Source organism: Sitophilus oryzae, unplaced genomic scaffold (genome assembly GCF_002938485.1).
Source record: "Sitophilus oryzae breed Bouriz unplaced genomic scaffold, Soryzae_2.0 scaffold_177_pilon_pilon, whole genome shotgun sequence".
Taxonomy (NCBI): domain Eukaryota; kingdom Metazoa; phylum Arthropoda; class Insecta; order Coleoptera; family Curculionidae; genus Sitophilus; species Sitophilus oryzae.
This window is the reverse complement of record NW_022146479.1, coordinates 3,166,054-3,178,438: the sequence shown is the minus strand read 5'-3', so window position 1 is coordinate 3,178,438 and position 12,385 is coordinate 3,166,054. Positions and strand designations below refer to the sequence as shown.

At 33.4% G+C, this 12,385-nt stretch overlaps 1 protein-coding gene across 2 annotated transcripts; it reads left to right on the top strand.

Moving 5' to 3' along the window:
* Positions 1-1,539: 1,539 nt before the first annotated feature.
* LOC115882293 (potassium/sodium hyperpolarization-activated cyclic nucleotide-gated channel 1-like) lies at positions 1,540-11,296 on the top strand. Of its 2 annotated transcripts, none has more exons than XM_030900261.1 (7): positions 1,540-2,024; positions 2,333-2,548; positions 2,794-2,968; positions 5,123-5,441; positions 6,845-7,050; positions 9,462-9,714; positions 10,956-11,006. In XM_030900261.1, exons 1-6 carry the CDS (start codon positions 1,678-1,680, stop codon positions 9,675-9,677), a joined length of 1,479 nt encoding a protein of 492 aa, XP_030756121.1. In that variant the 5' UTR covers positions 1,540-1,677; the 3' UTR covers positions 9,678-9,714; positions 10,956-11,006. The 2 variants fall into 2 exon arrangements, with proteins under 2 accessions (XP_030756121.1, XP_030756120.1); XM_030900260.1 differs by having other exon boundaries at positions 1,541-2,024; positions 9,462-9,671; positions 10,956-11,296.
* The last annotated feature ends 1,089 nt before the right edge of the window (positions 11,297-12,385 follow it).

Here is a 12,385-nt window from a genome sequence, read left to right as displayed (position 1 = left end):
ATTTTAAGGATATAATAATAAATCCAGTAAAGCAAGTCAACTATCTTGGATTCCACATAGACCGTGCACTCACGATGGGCCTGCACATCAAGGAGGTGTGTCTGAAATCACAACGAACTGCTAAAGCGTTGTCCGCAATACTGCCAAACGTTCGGGGCCCAACACCAGCAAAGAGAAGAGTGTTAGCATATGCGTGCCAGAATATTATTATGTATAGAGCACCCGTGTGGAACGAAGCAACCAATATGTACGTAAATAAAAAAAACTTGAAGGTGCACAGAGAGTCATGGCTTTGACGGTCTGCTCGGCGTATCGGACAACTTCAACTGAAGCAGCATTGGTGATATCGGGTCTGGTGCTCTTGCATCTTCTCTCAAGAGAAAGAGAACGACTCTTTCTCAAGGGCGAAGTACAAACCAGAGCAAGCAGAGAGATGGAGAGAAACCGCACAGTGCAGCAGTGGCAGGTAGAATGGGAAGTATCACAAAAAGGAAGATGGACATATAAGCTCATCCCAAATATAAATATGTGGATTAAAAGAAAGCATGGAGAGGTAAACTTCTATCTTACTCAAATATTGAGTGGCCACGGAAATTTTGGGAGTTACCTGTGTAAAATTAGAAAGAGGGAAGTCGCGGAATGCCGATACTGTGCTGAACCCAATGATACTCCAGAACACACAATGTTTGCTTGTCCAAGATGGGAACAGGAAAGATGTGAGGCACGCATGACGATTGGTGGCAACATCTCCGCAGATACCTTCTTAAAATCGGTAACAGAAAGAAGAGAAAACGAAGAGCAGGGGTAATGAAAAAAAAAGGAACAGTCCGGCGTCTACTTGAGGAGATGCGTCCAGCGGGTCCAGGTAGACGTGGCAGGAGCGAGGGGGTGACGTTTAGTGGGTAGTGTCCTCCAGGCAGCTTAAGGAGAGATTGAGTCCCACACTCCGTACGTAAAGGTAAAAGTTCAATGGCACGAATGGTTGTCGTTTCGGCACACTCAGTGATGAGGTGTTCTGGTTTTCCCCCATTTTCCCCATAGAACCTGCATTCGGTTTTTTTTAGCTTCAATCTAGTGAGATGTTCATTGAGGAGACAGTATTCTGTTAAAAAAATCGTGTCCATCCGGAGATTGTTCTTACTTATTTTAAGGAAAATCTACGATTTTTCTCTGTCGTAAATTCTGAGAAATTTCTTCGTATGACTTAAACCGTTGGAGGATTCCCATTCCAGGTTACGGATGGAGTTTGGATCATACCCTGCTGGCAAACGAAACCTTGGGTCGGCGTTTACATGTAGGTATATAGGGGTAAATCGCTATGGCAATCTAGTAAGTCGGAGAGAGCAAAAATACCATAAAAATACGAAGTATTTATTACATAACCACTCAATCTGACGCTAGATGCCATGCGATTGGGAAAATATTTGTCTTCTATTTTTATTCAGTAGGTACATCTTATTTTACTAAGCGTATTGACCGTACGCTTCATACACACGATAATCGGCACCCAAGACGAGAAATACCGACCCTAGTATATGTTACCACATTCAAAGTAGTCTTGGTCACGATGACAATAAAACTATTAGAAAAATCTGCCAAAAAAAAATAGAGAAACTGTCATGTTGAAGCTATATTGAAGCTTTTTTGCCAGTAAAATTTTATAAACAATATACCAAAATGCAGAGCGAAGAGCCGATATCACTTAGGAAACTCAGGTCCTCTAAGGACCATATTCCTTACAAAATGAGCTCTTACTACGCCTTTGTTCACGGCAAATGGGCTTCGATATACGAAAAGCATAGTTGTGGACTGATCGACACGATGAAACAGACGGACATCGTGAGCGAAGTCATTGATTCTGGAGGCTTCATTGAAACTAGAAGAAAGTTGATCAGAATGTTCATGGTTAACGACAAACATCCTTACACTAGGAGGGTTTTTCGATCGGGAAATGACATAAGGAATGAGGAAGTAAGACATGCCTTGCGGTATATGTGGATGCTTCATCCTTTTAGCGTATTTTGGTAAGCTTTAAATCATCGTAAATACACATGTGCAAGTGAATACTCAAATATAATGCTTTTTTTTTGATAATTAAGACGCTCATTATTGAACGATTCAAATATGATATAAAACGTTATTACTTATTAGTTCAAAATATTTTTTTTAATTTATCGCACATAGTGTTTTTACGACTTTTGCAAAAAATATTACAAATAACGCTGATTTAGTATTGGTAAGAACTGAGATTGTTTGACTGACATGTGTACATACCTTTAATAGTGCTTGTTTTAAATTAAACAGGATATTTTGATGACAATCACTTTTTTAGTCTATACTACCAGTACTTTATGGCGGTCATACATATTTGGTACCTCTGCAAAATTCTATTGGTAGATTTTGCCCTAATTGGTGTGCATCTCGTATTTAAGATTGAGAAGATGATTGTAGACTCAATAATGTGTCTGAGTATGTTCACAACGTTTTGGATAGGGTATTACGATTCTGATCAGGTGCTAGTTATTTTTGAACCAAAACAAGTTGCCAAGTAAGTACGGAAGGAAATACCATACGCTCAAAAAAAGGCCTGAAAGATGGCTGGGGAATGAAAATCGATGATAATTTAATTAATTAATAATTAGCGAGGTCAAGCCCTAGGTATCATGTACTTGGCCTGTGTCTAATAGTAGCTGTTAAAAAATTCAAAATAAACCCTCATTGATTTCAATACCTCTTTACTATGAAACTTTTTGGAAAATTAAGGACAAATTTAAAAAAAATACCTCTTTTTAGACGTTACTTGAAAAGTTTCTTCTTTTTTGACCTGTTATCAGTTATCCCAACTTTGGTGCTTATACTAGAATTTACCCACGTGGCTCACACATATCCCAACGCTATTAAATGGTTAAGTCTGTTTCGACTGGTACATTATACGTCCATTGAAGAAGCCATCAGACTATTCAGATTGGTAAGTACACGAAAATATTGGAGTTTGGTGATATTAAGAGATTTCAAAATTTAAAAATTATTTACCAGTGCTACAGCCTATTCGTTTGACAGCCAGTCGATTTCTATAGTATTTGAGTACCAACGCTTCACCCTCTGCGTTTCGAATGAAGCCATGTGCAAGTTCTGTCAATTTGAAGAAGAAACGACAGGACACATTTTATGTCGGAGCGACAGCCTAGTAAATGTGCGATTTTTTGTACTAGACAATGATAAGCCATTGACAAAAGAGCTATATGCAGGGTTTAGTCTCCGAGTTGCTAGACTTTTTAAAAATGACAGGACTGGAGTATGTAACCTAATCAGAAGAGGATCACAATAGGTGTATATTGTACACTATATTGTTTGTTTAGCGATCGTTCAAAGAAGACAGACACTGGTAAAACACTTTTGACCGTCGATATATGAAGTTATTACATTGCAAACATGTGTAGTATTATGTAAACACAAATTCAGTGAATTTTTAAATAATATTGCGTGTTGGTGATGCTGATAATGGGCATTTCTTATACAGTTGAAGAAGTACGAGTAATTTAATTATTCTAGGCATCGTGAACTTGAAGAGCAATAAGGTGTATTATAGTGTATAGAATCTCAAGTTTTTTCAGTTAGTTCAAGTTATTTATTTTTAAAGTAGGTACGATTTACCTGGAAAAACTGGTATATGCGCCTAAAATTATAAATTGAAAGACAATCAGACTGAATATGGGCCTAACATACCTATATGGATACAGATATAAAAATGGAGCTCACTCAATTAATAATTTCAGAACGTACTTAAAATTTTCTAATAAATATGAACACACCCTAAAACGCATATTTGACAAATACTGATGACGTAACGTTGCACGATCGCTGAACAGACTATACATATAGAATTTCTTTGATTGATTATTTAATCTATACTAATATATAAAATCCTTAAGTGACTGACATACTGATTAATCACGATCCTGTTCAAACCACTCAACGTAAGAAGCTTAATTTTGGCATACAGGTTGATTCTAGGGTGTAGAGGTTCGATAAGAAGGGCTTTTTCGAAATTCCAGTTCCAAGGGGGTGAAACCACCCCTCAAATATTACAATATTTTTTATTTAAAAAACGGTCAAGTTTCCGAAGAAACACTTAAACACGTGTATTTTATTTTGTTTTTTTACATATTTTAAGATTTTTTAAAAATGTATACAGGGTGTTTCAAAAAATCTGGTCATTGATTAATCACGATCCTGCTTAAAGCGCTTGACGTAAAAAGCTGATTTTTGGAAAACAGATTGACTTTAGGGTGTAGAGGTTCGATAAGAAGGGATTTCTCGAAACTCGAATTCTAAGGGGATGAAACTATCCCTCAAATATTAAAATATTTTTTATTTAAAAACCGGTGAGTTTTTCGGAAAACTCGTAAACACGCATATTTTATTTTGTTGTTTTATATATTTTAAGATTTTTTATAAATTTATACAGGGTGTTTCATAAAATATGACCATTGAGTAATCACGATTCTGCTTAAACTGCTTGACGTTTAAAGCTGATTTTTGGCAAACGGATTGACTGTGGGGTGTAGAGGTTCGATAAGGAGGGGTTTCTCGAATCTCAAATTCCAAGAGGGTGAAAACGCTCCTCAAATATTACAATATTTGTTATTTAAAAAACGGTTAGTCTTTCGGGAAAACACTTGGACAAGCATAATTTACTTGGTTTTTTACATATTTTGAAATTTTTTAAAAAATCATACAGGGTGTTCCAAAAAGTTGGGTAATTTCTTAACCACGATTCTGCTTAAACTGCTTGATGTAAAAAGCTTATTTTTGGCAAACGGATTTTTCGAAAGTCAAATTCCAATGAAATGAAACTACCCCTCAAATATTACCAAGTCATAATATATAGTCATAATAATATCGCCATATTGTTTTATAAATATGAGAAAATTTTATCCAGTTTATATGTTAATGGAAATTGTTGCTTTGCTTTATCATCACCATTACAAATGATTAATTCGACGCGAACGAAGTCGCTGGTACACGCTAGTAGTTTTATATAAATATCCATAAGTCGACTGGCTGCCCAATAATGAATTAGCTGTGTTTTTACTAAATGAAGTTTGGTTTTTTCTTGCAGCAACACGAAATGTCATCCACGTTCGAGATCGTACTGAACATGATCCTCAAAATATACTGTGTGTATTTATTGTCTGTGAGCATTCTATTTTATATTGACCAATACAGCTACACTTTGACGCATGGTGGTCATTCGGAAGAAGAAGATCACTTACCGAGTCACGTACACACAGATGACAAAAAAAGCTTACAAGCAATGTACAGAGCTGCCATGTTGCTATTCAAGATAAGTCGTACCTCTGTCATGTACAGTTACTACAGAATTATTGAATACACTATAACGTGCTTTCTGGCAATCGTAGTTGAATTCTGGCTAATAGGTAAGATCACGTTAAGTTATGTCTTTTTTAGCAATAGTGAGTGTCATATGCCGGAAACACTAAGCTTTAATGTGTTGTAACCAGCTCGTGCAGGTCCTTAATAGGATGCGAGCATAGTTCTTCAGGTTCTAGACTTGAGTTCGAGTTCCCAAATAGAAAGTATCGCGATTGTGTTTCGATCCAGAGCCTCGCAGTGACATATTATGGGCTCTGTTGTCTCAAGATCATTATAGTCTAAGATCCGGCTGTATGATTATTACGCTCAACGTATTTTCAAAACCTAATTTTTAAGTATATTTATGAATGGGAGAATACACTTTTCACAGGGTGCCTATCAAAAACTTGCCGCAAATAATAGGGGTTGTTACGGTTCAAAGTTTTTCCTACGGGCCCGGCAACAGTGCGTCGGGCATCTGTAGCTCCTGTAATAAAAAACTTAGGTATTTTGTATAAGTTCCAAACTAAAGTATATAATAGGATGTATTTCAGGAAAATATTTTAACTGGTGCAGTGTGGCTCAAAAAAGTATGAGTATATTATTCCTTTGTTAGATGGAGAATTAAAAAAATGAACATTTTTAATAATACTTTTGATTTCAGAACGCTTCTTTTTTTATTTATTTATTAATATTTCTGAAACTATCAAAACATATTTAATAATATGTTAGGATTATGTAAAGTGATCAGAAAGGAAGCCAAAAATACATTAATATACAGGGCTAATAAGAGGCTAATATACAAGTATTTTAATTTTAAGTTTGCCGAATACAATTCGGACCACCCTGTATATTACACATTTCTTGCTTGATAAAATGCCCCTAAAACACTTATAATATAATAAATAACTATTAAGTTTTTAAAAGTGTTTTTTGTGTGGCTATAGGTACAGGGTGAGTCTTAAATAAGTGCAAATATTTTTAAGGCTGGTAGATCTCGATAAAAGAAACATATTTTCTCTTTACCATTTTTTAGATAAGTACAAAATAACCGAGTTATTTAAGTTTGAAAATTTAAAAAAAGTGATTTTTTTTTGAAAAAAAATTGAGAGCCACCGGATTTTCTCTGTATTTACATCCCTTTTAGAGCCGTAACCATAGAGTAAAGCCGTAACTATGGTAATATCAGAGATTAAGAAATTATACCATGGGAAAATTTGTGGTAAACAGGCCGTTCTAAAAAGTTTTCGAAAAATATACAGGGAAATTTAAAAGAACAAGAACGATTTTCAACATCTCTTTTTTGTGAAAAAAACTCATAGACCTGGGGTCATAGTCCTGGGGTCGAAATATACCATGCACCTCTGAAAATATTTGCACTTATTTAAGACTCACCATGTATATTCCAAGAGGGTATATTGACTAAACAGATACTGTTAGGTTTATACAATGAATTGTTACTTTCCAGCCAAGATCTATGTGATTTGGCAACGATATTTGGTTACGTCGAGCTTGGGAGAGGATAAATTTCAGCAACTGTCCGTCTATATGACCTATAAGGGCCTGCCGCCGGATATCCGAGAACAGATCTATCGCTTTTTCGATTTCAAATTTCAAAAGCGCTTCTACGACGAACAGGAGATCCTACATATGCTCACAGAGAACCTGAGAAAGGTATACATTTAACTAGAATTCAATTATTATTAAAATTGATTTAGTTTTGAAGTTTTAATTCATTTAGATCAAAGTTGCTAATTTTTTGTCTGATAATATTTAGTGTTTGTTGTATACAGGGTGCTACAAATTCGAAGTAGGAGCATTGGTATCTCGGAAACCGTAATGGGTAATAGATACGAAGATGGTTAAATTGGGGTAAAGTTGCGCCTTGGGATGTTTGCCAACATGCTATCAAAAAAGTTTCAAAAATTTCAAGGATTGCTGAGTTTTTTGAGAAAAACGGATTTTTTGAAAATCAATTTTATTTTTTCCTGTCGTTACTTTTTAGAAAATCAAAAAACTAATTGAACATTCTCGTAGCCACTTTGTCAGGGCTATCTGACAGTATTTTTAGATTTTCAAATTATCTGATAATTTGTGAGATACATAGGCCAACTTAATTTTTTTAAATACGGACCTGAATTTTTTATTTGAGTTTTTGAAAGAACTCAGTCTCCCGAGTACAACGATATGCCACACTTTATATTTTTTTTTGTTTTAGATACTTTAACAACCACAAAACTGTTTAATTATTATTTAAAATAATTCCAAGCCCGACTCTGGATTTTTAAATTATTTAACCTGATTATATTCATCGCAACAATAAGGAAAATCGAGCCAATTGAAAGATTTAAATAAATGATATCCAGATCAGCAATTTAAAATATATTATTTTTAATTTTTTTTGTTAATTTGAAATCTCAATGTATGATCTAATAATATGCATAATATTAATCCTAGTTATTATAAATATATAAACTTCTACAAACAAATTTCTAATGCTCTACATGTTCGAAATGGTTCATTTAATACCACCCTCCCTATTGCATACATTTATTTTTCGTTTAATTTTATGTATAGCCCTGTCAACAGGTTTTCTTATAGTTCCGAATGCATTTTGTACTCTTTGTTGTAAATGTTGAGGTATACAATGGCGGATACAGAGATACCCCCCTAAAATCTGTAAATTGTGTAAAATATTAGGCTTTTGGGTTAAAAATGGCGCCCTAAAAAGCATATTCTACATTGCTTTTTATTTTGGCCCCCCCCTTAAAATAATTTCCTGTATCCGCCCCTGGAGGTATATTGATTTCACTTTTACAAATGACCACACTGGTTTAGGAAACTTACTGGCCATTATACTGCTCCACCATTCCCAATCCATCTTCGGAGGAAATGATTTTATTGTTTATATTATATTTATATTATGTTCTGTTTTAAAACTCCTCAATATTGTAACAATGAATAGATTAAATATTTAAAAAAAAACAGAGCCGGACTTGAAATTAGTTTAAATAAATTGTGTTCAAATTTGCGAAACAAAAAAAATATTAAGTGTGGCACATCATTGTACTCAGGAGGCCGTGTCCTTTCAAAATCTGAAATAAAAAATGCAGGTCCGTATTTAAAGAAAATTAAGTTGGCCTATGTATCTCACAAATTAACAGTTAATTTGAAAATCTAAAAATACTATCAGATAGGCCTGATAAAGTTGCTATGAGAATGTGCAATCGTTTTTTTGATTTTCTAAAAAGTAACGTCAGAAAAAAATCAAATTGATTTTCAAAAAATTCTTTTTTTCCAAAAATCTCAGCAATCCTTGAAATTTTTAAAACTTTTTTGATGGCATCTTGGTGAACATCCCAAGGCGCAACTTTGCCCCAATTTAACCATCTTCGTATCTATTACGGTTTCCGAGATACCAATACTCAAACCAAACCTCGAATTTGTAGCACCCTGTATTTATATCTTTTTATTTCTTTTATAAATATATTAATATATAAATAGCATTAGTCAAACGAACAGTGATTTTAACATGATGATGGCTGAATACCAGTCATTATTAATAAAGAATTTTATAGTGGTTTAACATTGGTTTTTATTAATAACAATTTTTTTTTCTTATTTGTCTTCCATCATCCTGTATACGAAATATATTTAAATATTATACCGTATAATCGGAAAAAACGGCTGGGGAATGACAATCGATCATAATTTTGACGAGGTCAATCTCTAGACGTCAGTTACTAAAACCTGACATATAACTTGTCAAAAATTAACACTAATAGAAAGATTAGAAAAGGATACAATGTTTCCAGGCACACAAATCTATTTTCAAAAAATATTTTTTCCAATTATGAACTACATAAATATACCATTTAAAAATAATCTTTAATCAAAATAAAAATAAATTACAACATTCTTAAGGCCAACTGGCAGTAAGTACCATTTGAAAATAAATAAAAGTAAATGATGTCTAGGACTTGACCGCGCCGAAATTATTATCGATTGTCATTCCCCAGCCGTTCTTTGGCGCTGTTTTTTTTATCGTATGATAGAATATTTCAAGTTTCTTTTATGTATTTTAGGAACTACCGAAGTACAGACTGGAATTGTGCATGTCAAACATTCAATTAATTCGCCTACTACCGAACAAAGTCTTGGCAATCATAGTGTCTGGCATGAACTCGACATTTTACTGTCCTGGTGACATCATAGTCAGAAACGGCACTCAATCTGACAATTTGTACTATGTTAAAACCGGCACCACTGCATTGTTTGATGAGAATGATAAAGAGGTATAGGAATAGTATACAGGGTGCCAAAAATATTGTAACTTCGGTGGGTGATTCTACAGATTCTACAGAAAGTTCATATGAATATACCGGGTGAGTCTCAAAAGTAACTCACCCCTATAACTTTTTTATCTTTTTAAATAAAAAAACGAGATTTTGTATGTTAGTACATGACATAAATTAGGATTGATTGACGTATTCAATTGTTTTGGGTCACTTCCTGTTTCATCGGAAATGACTACAACTTTTGATTTTTAAATGGCACTCTCGGTATTTTTTTACTTTATTCGATAGAGAGTGACATTCTGAACAGAATGACATATCATATGTCAACTTTTGACATTTTCGTATATGGATTATTTGAAATTATAACTTGCGGTTCGTAACGAAAATTTGTTTCGAAATACCAAGTATGTGGTATCAAATTATTCGTAAAAAAATGCTTTTTCCAAATATGTTAATGAGCCACCCTCGTTCCATTTGAAAAAATTGAGATATGATTAAAAATCCGATTTGAGCATTTTCTACCTGGCCAGGACAAGACACTAATAACATTAGACGATCAAATCTATTTTTCCGAGACTCCTTGATTAAGAGTTAGTGTTTTTAACATAACCATGGCACTCTAGATTGAATTTTAAAATACGACTTTTTATTAAGCGAGAATGTCAAGAGTTGACATATGATATGTCATTCTATTCAGAATGTCATTTTGAATAGAATGTCATTTTCTATCAAAAAAATACCGAGTGCCATTTAAAAATCAAAAGTTGTAGTCATTTCCGGTGAAACAGGAAGTGACCAAAAACAATTGAATACGTCAATCAATCCTAATTTATGGCGTATATTAATATACCAAATCTCGTTTTTTTATCTGAAAAAATAAAAAAGTTATAGGGGGTGAGCCACTTGTGAGACGCACCCGGTATACTCTATAAAATATAAAATGCTTCCGGATATAAATTATTTACATTTCACCATTTTGCTAACACCAAAATCGACGCATCCTAACCTTTTAACGCAAATATCTTGAAAACCGTTCACCGTGTCGTTTGTCCCGTTTCTATGTCTGCACCCACTTGGTTGAGCTTATTCATGTAGCATTTGACAGCCACGTAGCATGTCAAGAGACCTATTGTAATCCGCACTTTATTCCCGCTAAATATTAGTAGTTCATTTGTGGTTTTAGAATTTGGTTCTTGGATGAAAGTTTTGCTATGCCTGTGTTCTTGTCTGTTTCTCCAGTAGACATTCTTGTCACAGTATATATTTTCGATTTTTTTTTAGATTTGTCACTTGGAGGATGGTTCATATTATGGTGACATATCTGTTGTTCTGTCTCAAACTCACAAGGTGACTATGGTAGCTATCACTCAGTGTGAGATTTACAAACTAAAGCAACAAGATGTCAAAATGGGTTTGGATCTTTTTCCACATACCCAGGAAATGGTTAGAGATACATATCATAAAATTATTCTTAACAACAGGAAGAATTGGGAAGTTTGTTGATCACATTTTTGATCTATGAAGAACTCTTTCTATTGAAAAAAAAAACAGTGATTACTTTATAAAAACTTTTTTAATGTTTTTTCTCTTTGCTTTTGTTAGGCACTGTATTTCTTAATTTATTGCTGTTTAATATTTGTTTTAACTGATGTTAAAATTGATATATTTTATATATTTTTATATTATACTTTAAGGAAAATATAGGTATATATGAAAAAAATAATTGGGGGTTTTATTCTTAAATTAAGAAAATTTAGTCCGGTATAGCTTAAAAATTAAACAAAAAGCTATTATTTTTTAAAATACTTTCAACTACTACTTTGTGTTATTATTGTTTCACAGTTTTTTTTTTAAACTGACTATACCTCTCTGGCGGATTCATCCATCTATTTCGCTACTGTAAATTTACAAAATAAAATATTTTTTTTTGTAAACACTGCTGCGTTAATCCAACGGAGACTAATTGTCAACAGTGGTTTAAACAAATTTGCCTAACGGACAAAAAAATGCTTAACGTTTTGGGAAGTAAAAAAAGCAAAAAGAACAAAAAAAATAACATATTTTATTTTGTTATTATTTTAATCAAAATACATGTAGTGTTGCTCCAACTTATAACTTTTTTATTTTTTCAGTTAAAAACGTTTTTTCAGTAAAAAAAACGGAATTTGCTTTGTTAGTATACACGGTGTTTCAAAAAACATGTGTCATCTCTCGTGGGGAGATTCCTCACGTAAAAATAAGATTTATTTTTCATATCAACATAGGTCCGATTCTGCTTTGTTTTCTAGCTACAGGGTGTTAAAGTCTTAATATTTTTTCGATTTATTATAATTTTCTCCCAAGTACTTTTAGCGCTTCGAATACAATTATAAGGGGAAAAGTTACTATAAAGGAAACATATTTTAAGGCTAAAAAATTGCCGACATATTCACCAGGGACTTGCATATGGGTCACCACTAGAATATTTTTCTAAAAAAAAGCATGTACGCTACTGACTTTTTTTCTCTTGTTAGATAAATAGTGTAAGCAGTTTAAGGCCGACTAAAAGTTGTCTCTTGATATTATGCCGATTTCGGCCTCCTTGATGAGATAAACGTGTACATAAAAAGTGTAATAGCAACTTTTAAAAAATTTTAATATCATTAATTTGCGAAAGTTTTAAATAAGTACTCATTGATTCCTCTTAAATAATATAAAAAATTATAAAAAAT

Excerpts from the sequence above, each read along its gene's own strand:
- LOC115882293 (XM_030900260.1), top strand. The coding sequence starts at position 1,678 with ATGCAGAGCGAAGAGCCGATATCACTTAGGAAACTCAGGTCCTCTAAG. Across the intron at positions 2,025-2,332 it reads CATCCTTTTAGCGTATTTTG|TCTATACTACCAGTACTTTA; the intron begins GTAAGCTTTAAA and ends TCACTTTTTTAG. Across the intron at positions 2,549-2,793 it reads GAACCAAAACAAGTTGCCAA|ACGTTACTTGAAAAGTTTCT; the intron begins GTAAGTACGGAA and ends ACCTCTTTTTAG.